The sequence below is a fragment of the Colossoma macropomum genome, unplaced genomic scaffold, assembly GCF_904425465.1.
Source record: "Colossoma macropomum unplaced genomic scaffold, Colossoma_macropomum, whole genome shotgun sequence".
In the NCBI taxonomy this organism is placed as follows: Eukaryota; Metazoa; Chordata; class Actinopteri; order Characiformes; family Serrasalmidae; genus Colossoma; species Colossoma macropomum.
Window position 1 is genome coordinate 12,964,968 of NW_023494807.1, and position 19,036 is coordinate 12,984,003.

Below are 19,036 nucleotides of genomic sequence, written 5' to 3' on the forward strand. Positions count from 1 at the left end.
AATGAGCAACTTCTTCGCCCGGTTTGAGACATACAACAACATGCCTGCATGAAGGAGTGCTTGAAGTGCATGAAGGAGTGCTTCATGAAGTTTATGAGAAATAAGAATAATGAAAAAATTTATTATGAACACAAAAGTTATATGTGGGCCTAGAACTAAGAAAATGGTATGGCCCCTTTATTTGTTTTGCAATGCATTTATTTGTATTTGGATTTTTTATATAGATAATGTAGTTGTTTAACTGTATATAATGAATGATTGTTGCATTGTGGTTACCTTAGCATGCATTACTATTATCACCTTTTATAAACTTTTTCAGACTAAAATTAATGAAGTGTTAACTGTGGTTTGGTGGGTGTCACCAAGTAGGATCCCACCTATAGCCCTCGAATGTTCAGAAACAGCCCTGGTAAAAACACCAGCTTTGGTGTAACATTATCAGAGGTGTAAAGCTAATGGATGTTATCCCAACCTGCACACTCCTTCTAGCTTCTCCTGGACTGAACTATGTGCTTTCTGCGTGTAGTAAAGTGTTTTGTGAATACAGCCAGAAAGGGTTTAGATAAATGTGTCATTTGCATGCAGATAGCAGCGTACAGTAGGAAAGCGCTGTGTCTCCGGGTTGGAGGTTATTTGCATTGCAGTGTGGAAAGAGAGTGTGTGTAGGAGGAGAGGAGAACAGAAGCTGCTGGAGAGTGAAGGCCCCGGGGGGACGGACCTGTTCTGCTGGACCGGTAATGTATGTGATTACACAAAGCTAAAAGCTAAACGCATATTAAACTGCTTTCAGTGTCTTTGCCGAAGCATTATGTTCAGTGGCAAATTATTTCTTCAGACTCATGCGGTGTAGAATGATCTCTTTTGCAAAGAAGATGCTATCAGCGTTTCAGTAGTGTGCAAGTCGAGTCAATTTCTTTATTGCCATATGTGCAAAGAAGTGGATTTCACTGCACAGTTAAATCCTTTGTTTTGAGGTTCCATCTTAGTGCCACTGACAAAGAAAGACACATTTTACTGTCGGAGCAAAACCTTGTATCTCCAAAATGGTAACTTTACACAAGAAGGAAAAAAACATCCTTTCAACTTTCAATGGAGTTTAATGGGACAAGATTTTATTGTAAGTCGTTTTTGCAGTTTCTGTTGGTCCATTCATTATAAAATGCACAGAGCCTGCACCTACAGTACTGTGCAGAACTCACCATCCTTCAGTTTTTAAATTTCTGGTCAAAATGCCCATTATGTACAAGTTACTCATTTTTCAGAGTCAGGGAAAAAAAGCAGAAAACATAAATTTAAAAGAAAATTACAAAGAAGACTCTTTATTTTATGAATATTTATTTTTCAGTATTCAGCGTGGCCACCTGGCACTTCCATTTTTTTTTTTGAGAGACTTGCTTTCAATTTTTTAAATGGGATACTTTTCCACACCTCCAAAGTTCAGTCTTAGAAGTTGGTAGCATTTCCTGCTTCTCACAATCCAAGCTATTCCAAACACATTCAGTGATGTTGAGGTCTGGACTCTGGGGTGGACAGTCCATTATTTGATGACACCAGCTGCTTTTTTGTTTGATTTGAAAATGTACTTTTTTGTCTATTTCCATTTCTCATCATTGGCTTCTGGACAGCTACACGTATCACTAAACTGTGTTCTCACAGTGAAAGGATGAGCTCAAAGATGGAAGTACTGTTTATCCGACGGTGACAGTTTTGCTGGTGTACCACGTCTTACATGGTTGTTAGGAGTCCTATTTTCTCCAGATCTTTAAACAACTCCTGTTTTTTTTATTGTTTATCATTATTTTTTACTTTCACTTTCCTCTTCCTAATGCAAGAGGATTATCTTATTTCTAATCCCCTCAGAAATATGCCCTGATGAATGAATAATGTGTACTTAATGGCTATTTTGACTGGAAGTTAAGTAAATATAGTAGGGTTTGACTTTTCCACAGTACTTTACATAACCTCTAAATTGCCTCTAATCTGTAAACTGCTGCTGTTCGTAGCTCATATGCTTTTGCTTTTTTTTTATTTATGAAGGTTGGGATTATACCAGCTTGTAGGGCTGTGTGATAAAATTGTATCATGATATCTTTTTACATATTGATGATTTTGTCAGATACCAAATTTCCTACTTTCCCTACTTACCCCAAGTGTAGTTTGTTTCTTTAGATGTGCTGTGGGGCCAAAGGCTAGTTCAGTTAAGTTTGAAAGTGTATACCCACTAATTAGAGACATGCTAACTGCATGCCTAAATCAGATCACAGTTGCCTCGTCAGTAATAAAAAAAACCTGCTTATGTGGATTTTGAACTTGTATGATAAACTGTTTTCTATAAAAATGGAAAAACATACAGCAAAATGTGGGCTTCAGGATGACTGCTGCTACCGTGTTTAGCTAGCAGTCAGGGCACAGTCCATGTAGATGAGCTCCAGTGGAAAAATAAAGAAGCAAGACAAACACGTCTTGGCTGATCACACCATTTAGGTTAAGGCAGAAAAACAGTTAAACTTTTAAGGTTTTGCTGAGTTACTGAAACATCCTACTACTTATGCTTTGCATGTAATCTACATGTGTTAACAGCACTATTAGAGTAAGGAAAGCACATGCGGATTACCACTAGAGAACAAAGCTTATGGTTGATATCTTTGCTCTTTATCTTTACAGCACAGCTATTGTGCCAAGCAGTATGTGTAAAGGCTTGTGTTGAAATATTTTATGTAAAGCACACAGTTGATGGCATTCTCCATTCCAAACTTATAACTTCAATCTCATTTTCTTTTGCTATGATGTTAATTTATGCTACATCAAAGATACGGCTAAATATGAATTTGATATCTAAATCGTAGGGGTGTACAGGTATTTTAGGTTCAGTATGCTTTTCAGGTCAAGATTGATTTTTGATTTAATGTGGTAAAAATGTCTTGATTCTACAGAGCTCGAACTACATTAGTTTGGCCTTAAATAAATCCAACATTTATTTCAAAACAAAAGGTTGTCAAGTAGCAGGTCCCTGTGCAAGACAGTGATCTATGAACAATACAATCTATGAACATTGCAAAAATATGAGTTACCATAGCATGCCTCCCTTAAAATAGGCTGTTAGAACAAACATGTCACAAAATATGTGCAAAATCTACACTGAATCTAACACCAGCATTCACTATAATCAGGGCCGCTGTAAAAGGATGGAAGAGTGCCTTGAATAAACACGGCACCTTGCCTGCTTTGCCACTCGTACAGAACTAAAATCGTTATCCAGCTTTAATGTGACAGTAACCGGGCGAACAGACGTGCAGATGGACGGATAGACGAACAAACGGATGGACAAGGCAACGTCTAAAAGAAGGAACAGACGAACAAACAGTGTTCGTGTGTGGGTAAACTACTGAACGAGCAGCTACAGACAGAGTTTCCAGCTTGCTAGCTTTTGGTTATGTTGTGTTAGCTTTAGCTCGCTAGTTTCTCCGACTCTGAAACTGTGATGTGTGGGCGGGTCAACAGACGCCAGCCTCGTGATTGGTAAGGGGAATGCTTAAAGAACCGTTACCCGAGATTAGGACATCTCAGTTTACATCGGGAGGAGAGAAATATGCAGGAATATATCGGTTTATTTATTGGTCATAGGAACATGTATACAAGGGGTAAACTTAAAACTCTTTACCCTCCCCTTCTATATTTAGGTCTGGATAAAGTACAAATTAAGACCAGTTCCATGTTCTAAAGATTTCAGAATATACTGTTGGATAAAGGAGTATGTTTGTGGAGATTTTAGTGCGCTTTGAATAATACTAATCAACAACAGTTCATTATAGAGTTTTGCTTTCAAAATTTTGCTGATTTTAATTTCCTACTGTTACACTGTTATAATAATTACGCTGTTTTGAACATTCATTTCTTTTTAATTTCTCAGTACTGTATTGACGTCAAACTTTTACTGAAATTGTCCCATTCAGCACCTTTATATGATACATCTTACCTCAACATAATACACTAAGGAAACCAATCAAAATGTTGCTAAGGTCATGGTTAGGGTTCTTAACAATTCCCTCAAATCTTTAGATGATACATCTTACCTCAATATAATACATTAATGCATTGTTTTCCAACACAAGTCCTGGAGATACACTGCCCTGCACATCTTAGTGTTATCCCTGCTCCCAACACACCTGATCCAACTAATCAGCTCATTAACAAGCCATAACTGAGTTGAAGCAAGTGTGTAAGACAGGAAAAGCACTAAAATGTGCAGGGCAGTGTGCCTCCAGGGCGACGGAGGAATAAGGGGACCAGTGAAAGGACTCTAAGGTCAATGTTAGGGTTCTTGGGTCAACGAATTGTCATATAGGGGACAACAAAAAGCAGTTATTTAAACAGGCATGCTCTTGCCCTGTGTGAGCTAATTAGTACTCTAAGTCAACTTTATAATGTAAATAATTGTTAGAGAAGTGTAGGAATGTAGCATATATAAACTTTGTGAATTAGTTCTTTTGCTAGTTGTGTAGCTTTATAACATAAAAAAGTAACTGACATCAGCAAACATGTATAACATTGTTTTGAAATATGAGTAATGGACAAAATGGACATTCTGTGAGATCTGCTCCAAAGGTTTACATTTGTGTTGACCCGACCCCTTTCTTCGCCAGTGGGCTAGTACAATGATGGAATGGCCCTTAAAATGGCATCAGGGATTCCCCCCAATGGGAAATGGTGAAGGAAATTGACGAGGGCATTTTAAATTAGCGTTGGAATGACAGGTTGATGTTCTGCTTGAAGACATGCTCAAAGATTCCATTGTTAGCACAAATGCCAACTTTGGTAGTGTTTTGCAGTGTAGTTGTTAAATCCTTTATATCACTCAGTAGATTCTCATTCTTGTTCACTGACATGTACAACCAGAGTGTGCTTTGATAAAGGAATGTATTAAGAAGCGGCAGGTCCATAAATACAATATGTACAGTTATAAATATATCAGACGTATAAATGTAAGTGTTATTTTTCATGGTTATGAGAACATGATTCAGAAAACGTAGCACTAAAATGCTGGGCCATGAGAGGGCAGAGCTGTATTTCAATAACTCCTTTTAACTGTGCCATGAAATGCAATTTTCACTTGTTTTGAGCGTCCCTCGGTTTTGGCACTGTAAATTTTTTCTTACATTTCGATGGAAAGTGATTTACAAAACCTGCAGTGAGCTGGATTTTTGTCTTTTTATAACATTTATAAAAGTGTTTTTATTGTGTTTAAATGCTATTTTTAATTGTGTCAGTTGTACACAATGTTTTAATATGAAGAAAGCTGCAGGCACAGTTGATTAAGGTCGTTCTTGAAGTCTGAGATAGAGACCCGGATTTTAGATCAGTAATCCAGTTTTTCAGTTAATTTGTACCCTTATTCTGATTTCTTTGTTTTTTCTTAGTCTGGGCATATGTGCAAACAGAGTGTAGAGGTGTCCCAAATATAGCAGGCAGCGTTTGACACAGCACCAGCGAAAGGGCAGCAAAACACTTCTGGAGAGATGTGTTTCCTACTACATACTTGACCAAATGACGTATTTAAAAATTCTTAATGTTCTAAATAATGTATATTAGTATTTGCTGGTAAAGTGACTACATGATTACAAAACATGTTTATTGGCAAATTGCAAAGCAGAAATCAGATAACTGCGTTTTCCCATTGTCTAATCACCAAGGTGCATGTAACCACATTGAATGAATTACCAGATTGGATTATTAAATACATGTAAACACACTCTTGTCCTTGTGCATCCAGTGGTAGAATTACAGGGAAAAACACATCATTTGATCATATTCATTCAAAATATCAGTCAATTTCCATTTTGCTGGTGGAATGGCCACTAGGGATCAGCAGAAAGGGAATAAAGGAAGATATGGACTTGGGAATAGAGGGCAAGGCTGGGAACAGAAAGCTCTTCCGAAAATTACAAAGAGGGAAAGCAGGGCCTTTAAATTACAGGGACTTGGAAAATGTTAAATTTCCTGGTAATTTCAATGAGCAAATAAACGGCCTGGGAACATACGGATGACCTCGATAGCTACTATTGCTGTTTTTTAGCATACTTTTGTCCATAGACAACAGTGTGTCAGTGTTGCAAACCACATAAGGAAGTTTATAGTGCGACACAGTTTGAGGCAACTGTGTAATTATTTAGTCATGCAGTTTGCGCAGTGCTAACTGCTAATAAGCTTCCATTATGTCTTGGCTACATTAGCCTCGTAGCTTGAGTGCAAAACTAAAGAGGCAAACTTTAGACACAAAACATGTCTTGGGTGATTGACAACACTTGGGCTAAAGTGGCGGAGTTGAGTAAATTTTAAACTATTGCGTTAACAGTCCATTGAGTTTCACAGCACAACTAACAGTGTAGTGTCCTTCTGGCCAGCTATCTATCCACTATCCACATTGTTTTTATTACAGGTCATGTCATGCGTCCAGCCCTGCTGACTGTGCTGTGTGTGTTGCGGTGGTTCTGCCTGGCCACTGGGGGGCAGCGCTGGACTAACACACATGTTTTCTACGCGGTGGAGCTGGAGGGAGGCAGCAGGGCTGCAGGAGCTTTGGCCCAAAAACATGGCCTGCGCTTCATCTCACGGGTCAGCGCTTATTTCAAACTGCTTTTATTATACTCACCCACCACACCCCCCACCAATTCACTCCACCTTTCTAAATCCGTTTACTGCGGGTCTTTTATAAGCAGAAATTCAGAAAGTGCTGACCGCTACTTCCATTTTAAGGATATCTGACTTTCATCAAATTACAATAGGGGGGTTTTGAATATTTCATGTAGTCCATGTTTGATTAAAAAAATCCTTTACAAACGGCAACTCTAGGAGATTCTCACAAAAAATCCAATAAGAAAAAAGAGGAAAGAAATGCAAATCATCATACATTAATGAACCAGCAACACCCAATTAAGCTGTTTAGCTTTAATCAACATGTGCTACAGTAAAACTGATGATAAACCGGAAAAGAAACTCATAGAATATTCTTAAGTTCATCTCCACTCAGCTTTATTTGTGAAGCTACCTTTTGTAGCTTGAAGTTGTCACAAAGCAGTATATATATTTCATAAAACTGAGGATAAACTACATAGAGTCTTATGCACAGGTTTCAGCAACCTGGTCAAATGTTTTATTGATCTTCAAGTGAAAGTAAAAACATCCTTTACAGAGAACACACTTTTGCACAGTTCAATGCACAATTGCTGATTACTTGCTGAATTTAATTTGTTTGGAAAAAAATAAGACATAAAATGTAGTTTGTGCAAAAGTTATGGCACATTTTACATTTGATCCTTTTCTTACAATATGTTAAACATGGGAAATAAATAGAAATAGTGCACTTAAATGTGTGGTAAAATCATATATGTCATATATAAGTTTGTTCCCTGTAGAAGATGTGCTAACTTATCTTCACTTAGAAAATCAAAAAACATGTAATTTGACCAGGGGTGTTTATACTTGAGCATTTGACTGTAAAAGCAATAGACACCAGTATATGAGTACAGCAAAAAGAAGTAAAATGAAGTGATCACTGTCATATAAAAGAATCAAATCAAATACATCTCTGAAAAACATCAGCTGTCATACATTGTATGAACACTTCATGTTGAATGGACCGAAAGAAATGGTGCAAAATTATTTGGAATAAAATCTTTTTTATTATGTGCATAATAAAGTGATGGTTTATAATCAGATATATCGGATATAATGATTCTAATAAGAATAGAATTATGAAAAAATAAACACATTTACTGCAGTTTTATAAAATACAGTTTGCATTTAAGTAAAAGTCAATACAGTACTGTGCTGAGACCAGCCTTCATTTATTTAATTTTCAGTTAAAACAGCAATTAAGTATAAAAAATGTAGAAAACATACATTTAATGGAAAATTACACAAAAGCCTCAACACCTAAATGTAGTATTTCAGTTTTCAGTCTTTAGTGTGTCCACTTTTTTGTCCTACCCCTTTTTACAGCTTCCATTCTTTTTAGAGACTTACTTTCAGTGTTTTAATGGAATTTGCAGGAATATTTTTCCACACCTTTAAAGTTCAGTCTTCTCATGATGCTTCTCATGATCCAAGTAATCTCAAATACATTCAGTGACGTTGAAGTCTGGACTCTGGGGTGGTCAGTCAGTTGTTGTGAGAACATCAGCAGCTTCTTTGTTCAATGTTCTTTATTTCTGTTTTCTTTTCTCAGTAACAGCTTTTTGACAGCCACACATCCTTTCAGACTCATAGCATTGAGTTGTCTTTATCACTTCAGAGAATGCAATGCTGGGGGCTTTATACCCCTCTAGCTGATGCTTGACATTGGACATGGTACCCTTAGGCTCATGTGTGGTGGCTCCAGAGCATCCCATTTTTTTGATAATGCTTTTCTATGGGGATTATATAAGCCATGTGTTCACAGTTGAACACCTGTATCATCAGTGGGTGCACCTTAAATTACCTCAGTTCACTAATTAGAAGGGGTGTCTGGACACTTTTCTCATACATATGAGAAAATGTGTATATCTGCAGGTTTATCATTTAGCCTCAGTGTTCAGGCCTAGATTCTGTAACTCATGAATTGTGCATGAGTTTGACCTTTTGCTTCAGCTTATTGGCCAGTGAAGGCACCCTGCTGACCTACTTGCTGCCTGGCGCTGTGAGCTATAACCCCCTCCCAACTCTTCCTCACACACTCTTCCTCAGGAGTGTGTGGACAGCAAGTGTCTGGACCACCTGCTGTGTTTTAGTCGTGTGTTTAACTCGGCTTTAAGGCCAGCACTGTTACTGGCACGCGCACATATATCTACTCTGACATGAATATAAGGATAAAGCATGTGCAATATCTTAAACAGTCAAAAAATATTCAACTGTTTGTAAAACCAATAGGGTAACAGTAACAAATGAACTTGTTTCGTATTGTTTAGCTTTCAACCAAAGGTCAGTATGAGGTGCTGCAGTTTTGAAATATTGAAATATTTACTAATATTCAAAAATTTAAATATATGATGTACCCAGTTTTTTTTACCCAGTTTCCCTCGTTACTTCAAGGGTAGTCAGTCAGCTAAGGCATGTTTGATGTATTTAAGTTTGCTTCTTTAGTTTTGCGATGGAACTACAAGGCTAATGTAGCTTAGTAATGTCTAAGTAATGAAGTGCACTGGCCTTTCTTGGGGGTTCACACTGTTTTTGGATCGCTCCTTCTGGCTGCTTGTCTCCTTGTTGCCAAGCAACTATAGCATTGTAACTGTCAATCAGCTGTGATAGCTGACCATAGTTTCAGTATGAGATGCACTTATAATATTTTATGTGGCAAAACTGGTTGTAATTCCTTTGTACAGGACCATTTCTAATCTCTATCTATCCCTTTATCCCCCAGGCTGATTTTCCTACTGTGTCTTTAAGACTGATACAAAATAAATTATCACTGCTCTGATTGGGGGCAGCACGGTGGCGCAGTGGGTAGCGCTGTCGCCTCACAGCAAGAAGGGCCTGGGTTCGGTTCCCGGCTGGGTGACCGGGGTCCTTTCTGTGTGGAGTTTGCATGTTCTCCCCGTGTCTGCGTGGGTTTCCTCCGGGTACTCCGGTTTCCTCCCATGGTCCAGAGACATGCAGTCAGGCCAATTGGACATGCTGAATTGCCCCTAGGTGTGAATGTGTGTGTGATTGTATATGTATGTCTGTCTGCCCTGCGATGGACTGGGGTGTATCCTGCCTTCCTCCCAGTGACAGCTGGGATAGGCTCCAGCACCCCACCGTGACCCAGAAGGATAAGCGATTTAGATGATGTATGTATGCTCTGATTGGCTGACCTTTATATTGCCTTATTCAAAAAGCAGTTTGGGTTCAAACACTCTTTGTAACTTCAGTGGGAATAGGTGGGGCTAAAATGCTATTGGCTGAATCAGAGAATGTATGTGAGTGTGGCTTGCGTGACATCACAAAAAGAGTGAATTCAAAATGGGCTGTTTTTGCAGCTTGTTCTGATATAGGTTCTTCACAGACTGAACGGTACTTTCTGAAACCTTACTACGTCAATCTCTTCAATTAAATAAAATTGAGAAAAGTTCAGTTTTCTATGGTATGTGCTTTTTAAATATAAATGGGTGGAGCTAAACTGTTGTAGGCCAAATAAGTGGATATAAATAAATGAGTTGGTTCTTGTGACATCACAGAAATACGTATTCATAAAGGGACGTTGTTGCAGCTTAGTTTCCATATCGTCCATATCTTACACTCTTAAACAACATTTTTTTTACATTGTAGCTGCTTTTGTCTGCTTTTTATCTTCGATAATTTCGATCCGTGAAGTTCAGGGTACTCAATGTCACTGAAGGCCCACTTTCCTTTTGATCTGATTTGTCAGCACAGAAAGGCTGCTTGTAGGGCTGTAGGCTGCTTGACCACTGCAAGTTGATCTTGAGTAACATGCACGTAAAACAGTGTACCTTTCTCCCATTGATAACAACCACCATGGTTTTACCCTTATTAACAATACATATAAATCTAATTACATATAAATAATTCACATGAAGGTTCACTGGTCATTTTGGACAGTAAATAAAATGGCTATATTTGTGTTGTAGATATTAAGACCCCTGGCTCCTGTCATCAACGCTGTAAAGAACTCTTGAGTTGTTAAATTTCTCTGCAATTGATCATTTCACATCAGACCACTCTGAATGACTGAATCATGCAGAAATTTTGACAAGTTCCCATTTAACATATAGTACAAACTTATCTGGTCTAATGTCTGTATGTAGGACTCATAATATGTATGATGATATTACATTTTCCATGGCGTTTTCTGTGTCTTATCCTTATTTTTCTTTGCCAATGTGCTACAACTACTGCCAACTCCTCTCCTCTTGATTCTTGCACTTCTTCAACTGCTGTTTGTTTATTTGTCCTCTGTGTCATAGTGTTTACAAAGATATACTTTACATGAAAAGAAAAAAATATACTTTACTTTTAATGTAAGTCAATGGAACCAGACTTTTTTTCCCAAGTAATTAGAGTTAGTATCGGTATCAGTACTCTGTACTAACCGATACTTAAGGATCAGGTATCAGTATCAGAAGAGAAAAAGTGGTAGCAGTGCATCCCTAAAAAAGGAGTTAGAGAAAAAATGCAGTATTCAGTTTACATTTTCATGATGAAAAAATCAATTACTAGCAGGATTACATTGAAACCACTGTTACAGGCCAAAAAACCTTTCAGATGAAGAAAATGTGACATTATTTCATTTACCCATGTTTGATTTTTGCATACATTTGCAGGTCCACATGAATGACCTCAAGACATTTTGATTTGAAGGCATATGTTTAAAGGCTTGAAATTTGTTTCTAAGACAGTGGTGTCTAAACTTATCCGCAAAGGGCCGGTGTGGCTGCAGGTTTTCATTCCAACAATACAGGAGCACACGTGATTAGTTGCTGAAGACAAAAACCAGCTGATTAAACAAGTGGAATCAGGTGGAATCAGCTTGAGCTCATTTAGAATGAAAGCCTGCAGCCACACCAGCCCTTTGCGGATAAGATTGGACACCTCTGTTCAAGTAAATTTAAAAAAATTTAAAAAGCATGTTGGAAAATCATGCTTATTTGTACCAAGCTTGTGTTGTTTCCAAACATTTGGCTTATAGTGTATGTTGCATTGTAGTTAAGCAGTTGTAATGTTGTATTATGAACTTCAGTCTGCACTGTCAATAATTAATCCCCATCCTCCAGTGTTCTGCAGTTTTGAGCCAAAGAAACACCTAAATTTTCCTGAATTTTCGAGCTGAAAGGGCTGACTTCTCTGTTTTACCTGTCGCCTTGGGCCGCTTCCAAATGTCACTGACATTAAATCGCCCTTTGTTGCGTTAAGTCCACTTTAATTGTGTCACTGGTGATTTTTTTCCCTCTTCAACCAGGGCAGATATGTCAGGCACCGCTTACCTTGATTCTGCTCTTAAATGACCTAAATTGTATTTGTCTCTGCCTCTGAGCTTTGCTGCGCCTGCTGCTGCAGAGTTAACACCACCGGAACTGAGCGCTGTTCTAATGGGAGTCAGAATGTCTCATTTTCCTCTTTATATTGCTGAGCCACAGGAATTATCAAATTTTTTCACAAAAAAAGATTATTTATACATTCAAAACATATTTGCACCTGTTTGGTCCTGTATATTCTAAGAGCTAACCCTCTAGTGTAAATTCAGTGGTGACTGAGCCTCATTTTTTATTTAGGCAACAGAACACTGGTAGTGGTGTGATGTGGTGAATATAATCAAGGCTGTGATTTGGTCTCAGTAGATCATCACAGCTATGGATTTATTGGCTCTAACACACCACCTTGAATGTTCTAGTACACCTTACAAAGTAAAGAAGAAAGTAAAGCAAAGCTGCACCCCAGACCATTACCTCAAGTATATGTTTTTATTAAAAACAAGTTTTTATAGTTCCAGCAGTTCTTAGCATGAAGTGGCCACAATTGCTATTTAGCAGCCAGTGGTCAGTGGAATTATACCAGAGAATCCTTGGTGTAATAAGCCATTCATAAATACTTTAATAATGATAATCTAAAGAACTCCTGAATCTATAAGATTTAACATAGCTAGCCAAAGTGGGCTTATACATGTTAAATCAACATTTCCATTGTTTTATACCAGACAAATTAGCTGAAGCAGGAACAAGTAGCCCACATTTAACTAACTGGAGAGCCAGCAAACCTCTAAACTGTGCTCTTTTTCTGCTAATTTAATTTTTTTTACAATCTTCGGGTGAAAAAATGTATGTTCATGTTACACAAAAGCTTGTAGCAGACAGTATCACTATCAGAGGTAATAACCCAGAAAAGGATCTCTAACAGCAGCTCTAAAGGCTATTAAAATTAGCTCTAGCAGCAGTAACACTTCTTTGTAGTCCGCGTATATGCAGGACTTAGTATTTCAACAAATTATAATAGCAGTGATAAGTGATAAGTACTGAAGTACTAACGTTAATGTGTCACGCAGTGTGTCGCTCATGACCTGTTTTGCCATTGCTGAAGAGAACTGTCATAAAACTTGGAAGAGCATCGCTGATGTCAAGATCAGATATGCTTGACTTGCAGCTTACAAAGACTGATTTGATTAGCCAAGCCAGACGTTACGCTTTTTTCCAGACTTCAGGAAGGTTTTCAGCCCAGATTTAAACATGTCTAGTGTCGAAGCTCTTCTGATGCTGTCTATCAACTGGTTCCATTTAAGAGCAGCATAGTAACCAAACAAGGCACTTATAAAGTGAGTCAAGGGGACTGTAATTGTTTGGAGAGAGGGTCAAGTAAATCTGAGTATCATCTGCATAGCTGTGGTAAGATATCCCATAGACTTGTAGGATTTGGCCAAGAGGAAGCATATATAAATCAAAATAGAGCAGCACAAGAATCGAACCCTGTGGGGACGCCAAAGGTCACTTGCACGCTCTCAGAAACATAGTTTTCTAATTGGACAAAGCAGCTCTTGCCTTGCAGGTACGAACCGAACCTAAAAAACTACTTTAGCAGTTGTAATATTAATGTTGATCCATCCATGTTACAAGCATGCATGCTGTTGCCATATTGCAACAACTATACTTGTTTTAACATTTTGTATAAAATCCATAAAATCTCAACATGTTTTTCCAGAAAATTGAATGAACTATACACACACTTTGAAAGGGCTTTAGAGGCTAGGCATCACCATGTGACGTGTGTGAAAAAAGAAGCACAGAATGCAACAGGAAGGCATGTGATCAGATAAAAGTATACCATGTTCCTCAGAAAGCTTTCAGTTTCCCAAAGGGAAAGACAAAAAAAATACTTTTATATTGTGGTCAGGCAGAAATAAAACAAACAAACAAACAAACAAATTAATAAATAAAGTAAAAATACATTGTTGCCATATGGTAACATCATGCAGTAAAGAGTTATCACTATACCTATTTGAGTTCTGGCCATTATGGGGAGAAATGCATACAAGTTGGTAAAATCCTCATTTCTGCATTTGCTTCTGGGAAACTTTGATAAATATTGTGTTATTAGCCCACAGTAATCAGCCCAAAACATTACCCACTCCTGCTTTGGTGGACAGTAGCTGGTTAACTGTAGTTTTGGAGTGACATCCCCCACTATTCTATTATCCGTGGCAACATCATTACTCTTTTTGCTTTCTCACTGACAATAATTATAGGATGAAGTTTCTGTTTTGATGAGGGCTTTTCTCATGTGGTGTCATGTAGATGGTTTCTTTCAGGTTTTCTGCATCTGAAACTTGAGACAGAGAGTGTGTGCTAAAACTTTGTAATAAACTCTTGGATTTGAGCTGGCATGTTTTAATGTATCGAGGTAGTGCAGTGTAAGAATCCCTTTAATTGTGTCTATTATGTATTATATCTATGCAATTATTGCCTTTCGGTTTACTTACTTTTGATAATAAACGTGATGATGTAGTATATCTTATTCATGTGGAAATGAGAAACATGTCAATCAAGTCAATTCAAAGCACTGTTTTTTCAATTTCTCCACTACTATAAAGTGGCGCTCTAATAGTTGTGGGTGAAGGTGAAGTAATTTGCCAGGAATTGCGCATATTATAGGTGTGTGCGTTATAGGTGTATGCTTGTCTCTCAGTGTTGTAATGAGTTTTGCTGGAACATGCTCTTGCGGTTTGTACATTTTTCCTAAGAAATCAAATCTATGTGGTTTAGTGGAGACAGGCATAATGGCAGCTATGATGTTTCATAGAGAATGCCATGAAAAAACAACCACCTCTACCACAACACACACACACACACACACACACACACAGTATTATCATTATGTATTTGTATATTATCATATATATGTAATAATATTATGTATATTATTATGTATATGTATTTTTTATTATGTATTATTTGCATGCTAAAGTTATTAAACAGAGATAACCAAGGTTGCTAGCTAAAGATAAAAAGAAAACTGGCAAAAGCTTTAATCTTGAATGTGATGTCATAACAGTCAGTATGCTACAAGCTAATGCCAGCTAAGTAAGTTACTGTCAGCATTTCTCACTGCCCACCTGCTCGTATATGTCCTCATCCTTCTTCAGTAGCATTTTCTTGTCTTCTCAGTGCCACCTTGGTCCCTGCTGAAAAAAATCATAGAAGCCATTAGATGTTTCTGTTGGTTCCTGGTGGTGTCCAATAGTCATTAATGGTATTTTGTGTTTTCCTGTTGGGTTGATATCACAGTGTGTAGGATTCTAATGGTTTACCAGGTGTTCAAGGACAGACAACAGATGCATTTGATGATTTCCTAATGGGATCTAAAGATGTCCTGTAGGAAATTGCTGGTCTGTAATGGTAACCATTTAGCCAATTCCTATTAGAAAGCAAAACCATCAGGTTTTAATCCTAATGGTTCTTTTTTTCACCAGGGCTTTTTTAGTGCTTGCAGTTGCTGTCCATCTTCACATGATTCATGAATAAAAACTGCTACTACTACTAACGCTCCCTTATAGCAAAAGGATAGTGGGTCGCTGATGGCAAAGCTGATGGCCCACTGGTGTTTTGCTGAGCATTTTTCTTGTGGCCCACTGGTGGTTAAACAGAGTGTTAGACAAAATTCCACTTATCATCACTCATTTTCCACCCACGGTCCAATTTACTTATTTTTCCTTACTTAATTTCTTTAGTTATACCTTGCAAATTAGTACATAATTTTAATCTGGCACAGTGTCAGCAACAACATTTTCTAAAAATCATTTTATATTAGGCCTAGTGATTATTTTTTCTCTCTCAGTTGTTTGTAATATTTGTCTTAGTTAATAAAAGGCTATGTGCAATTAAATCAGTTTGAGGAGATTAAAAACTAGTTAGAGCTTGCATGCAGGACAATAATCTGGGTGGTCCGAGGGTGAAGCAGCAGTGGCAAACAGTCAGCGGGTTGCTGTATCTAGCCAGCGGACCGATATATGCTTGCTATCTTGGCAGTGATGCACTGTTGTATCAGCCAGTACCAGATTCACACTGTTGTGCTGAATTTGATAGGCTCATCTCTCGAGGCTGATGTTAGCTTCTTATTCGAATTGCTGTTCCACCTTAAATAGCACAGCAGTTACATGCTAGCGCCCGTACAGGCATCTGAATGGCCACTTTTCCACTATAGAGCCAAATGGATCTCAGGGCCGTGCTTACAGTTCCATGCTGGTGTGGACTTGTAAGGCAGCTTACGATTACTTTTTCCATCTGCTGTGCTACTGAATCAGAGCTTAAAATACTGAAGAAAGCTACACAAAAGAATGACTAACTGCTACCAGCCTAATACGTACACATACACAATACACCCACCACAAAACACGTTTGGTGGTGGTGGTGTGTTAGTGTGTTTTGTGCTGGTACGAGTGGATCAGACACAGCAGTGCTGCTGGAGTTTTTAAACACTGTGTCCACACACTGTCCACTCTATTAGACACTCCTACCTTGTCAGTCCACCTTGTAGATGTAAAGTCAGATACAATAGTTCATCTGCTGCTGCACGGTTTGTGTTGGTCATCGTCTAGTCCTTCATCAGTGGTCACAGGACGCTGCCCACAGGACGCTGTTGGCTGGATGTTTTTGGTTGGTGTCTTGCCGAGGAAGACAACAGCAAATCTTTACACAGCAGGTAAAAGTGGCCCAAATCTGATTTTCTCACCAAATCCGATTTTTTTTTTGGCTGTTGACATTTTAAAAAGGGCACGTTTTTCGGCCACGGCCACTTCTCCACTTCTTTGGTTCGTGTCCTCGGATTCTTAAAACTTTTTTTTTGACGCTGCAGCCTCGCTGTCCTAACGTAAAAGTTGCATGAATTCCGATCTGGCTGTTCAGACTGAGTCGCATTGCCGCAGATTGGATACGGATCGGATTTCAGTACCACATATGAAAGCGTCTCAAATCGGAATTGAAAATGTCAGATTCAATGCGTTTTTTTGCTGTTCACACTGACACACAGATGACACATCTGTGTCACATATGAAGAAAAAGATCAGTTTGGGCCACTTTTACCTGCTATGTAAACGTAGCTACGGAAGCAAACTGGTAGTAAACTTTAAAATCTCAGTATTTTGGGAATATTTTTTATCAAGTCTGCTCTCATACTTTTTTTTGAGCTCCACTCTCTTGCATTTTGCTGAGCAGCTGACTCTAACTTTCAAATCAAAATAATGTGATACAACGTTCAGTCAGCATCAAAGCTGATCTTTTGAAAAAAGCAACAGTCACGGATATGAGTGGCATATGTAAAAAAATAATCACTGGTGTATATGTGAGGGTGGATGGAAGAGAAATAAACACATAATAATAATAATAATAATAATAATAATAGCAATAATATAAATAATAATAAAAGGGCCAAAATGCCTGTGTATTAATCGCTCATGCATACAGGTGTATGTTTATGTTTATGTTTAATAGTGAGGAGAGGAATGAGAACTGAAAGTGAGAGCATTTAAAGAATTCTAAAACAGTACCTTACCCTGAAATGCTAGGGTTTCTAACAAAAAAAATGCTAGTCGTCTGTTAGCAAGGTAACTTGTTAATTCATTGCTGGCTGTATTAACATTTTAGCATTATGACATGTGCTGTGGTTTCTGTGTGGTCATGTTCATACTGTAAGGTGTGTGTGTGTGTGTGTGTGTGTGTGTGTGTGTGTGTGTGAAGGGTCTCTCTGGAACCCACTCTCCATCTGATGGAGAACACTGTTGCCAGATTAGCATCTCATTAGCATATTATTAGCATTTCATTACCATACTCCAGCTCTGGTTGGCGTGTATCGGTTTTTCCAGATTCATACTCCTCACACTAACCTTTCTCTCTCTCACTCTTCCTGTATACTGCTTTCATCCTCCTATTATTCTATTGTCGTACCTAGATTTCTTTAAACTTATCCCTCTATCTCTCTCTACTTATATGCCGTCTACGCTTCACCAGTGGCGAACCTTGATCATTAAAGCAAGGCATTCAGGTTGGACCATAAATGTCAAAGTACACAAAATATTTCACCTGTAGCTGAAAGTTAATATCTAATAGCACCCCTATAGGATTCTAGTAGTATGTTAGCACTAAACTAGCAAAATTCACATAAATATTTTTTGACCATTCTAGATTAAACACGGATATTTGAAGCTTGTAAAATGTATGTAGCACTCCTGTTTGCGGTCTGTACCGTATCTAGGACTTCCAGAAGGCCTAGAGTGAGTATTTTCTCACAGAATTAGTCTGACCCACTGTAAATCAAAATGTGATTTTTTGATTCCACTGTCAGTTCCAAATGATGTTACTAGTTATTCTGAAACTTTAAGCATTCGGTTCAGGTTCAGCCTTCAGGTCGGCTTCAGTTTCTGTGTGGCGTTCCAAGAATTGAACCCCTTTGTTTCTGAGCAAAACTTAACTAAATTGAACTAAAAGTATTGCTACAATTTTTGCTGAGTTTAAATGCAAGCATTATTATATTGAGTAAAAACGTACTTAAAAATGTAGACAATTTTTTTAGTTCCCAGGAATCATTAGATCTTCTCTGAATTTCTAGAGGGCCCTGAGGGTTCCTGTCTGCTGCTCACACCCTCATCTCTCCTACACTCTTGACGCTGCTGAACAGGGCTTTTTCACAGATGCCCACACAGGCCCTATTTCAACGTATATCTATGCAGTTTCAATTATTCTGCATTACAAGTCACAGATTAACCAGCAGTGGGAGAAGGTGGAGGGTAGAAGGCAATTCTTGAGTCTTGTATAAATATTAAAAACACTACATTTTGCTTTTTTGGAGTGTAAAAATAGCCTTTTATTTTGGCCAAAAAATATTGGATTGTTGGATATTATTATAATCATTATAAACATTCCACAGTTGGTGCAGTTGAATTTCTGACTTAGGGTTGATGCTTTTTCACAGTACTTGTTGTGTCCTGTGTTAACCCCTTACATGTCCAGGGCCTGCCGGTGGGCACAAAGTTTTATGACACATTACTATGAGCTAAGAATAGCTCAGACAGTTTGCACTGAAGTCC

General features: G+C 38.1%; 1 protein-coding gene across 1 annotated transcript in view; it reads left to right on the top strand.

The window, feature by feature from the left end:
- The first annotated feature begins 1,009 nt into the window (after nucleotides 1-1,009).
- The window catches only part of LOC118797500 (PC3-like endoprotease variant B), a 170,922-nt gene continuing 152,895 nt past the window's right edge, over nucleotides 1,010-19,036 (top strand). Inside the window, exons 1-2 of the mRNA XM_036556873.1 lie at nucleotides 1,010-1,117; nucleotides 6,437-6,612. Of these exons, the coding sequence (XP_036412766.1) occupies nucleotides 1,090-1,117; nucleotides 6,437-6,612 (204 nt within the window). The 5' untranslated portion in view covers nucleotides 1,010-1,089. The remainder of the gene's footprint in view (nucleotides 1,118-6,436; nucleotides 6,613-19,036) is intronic.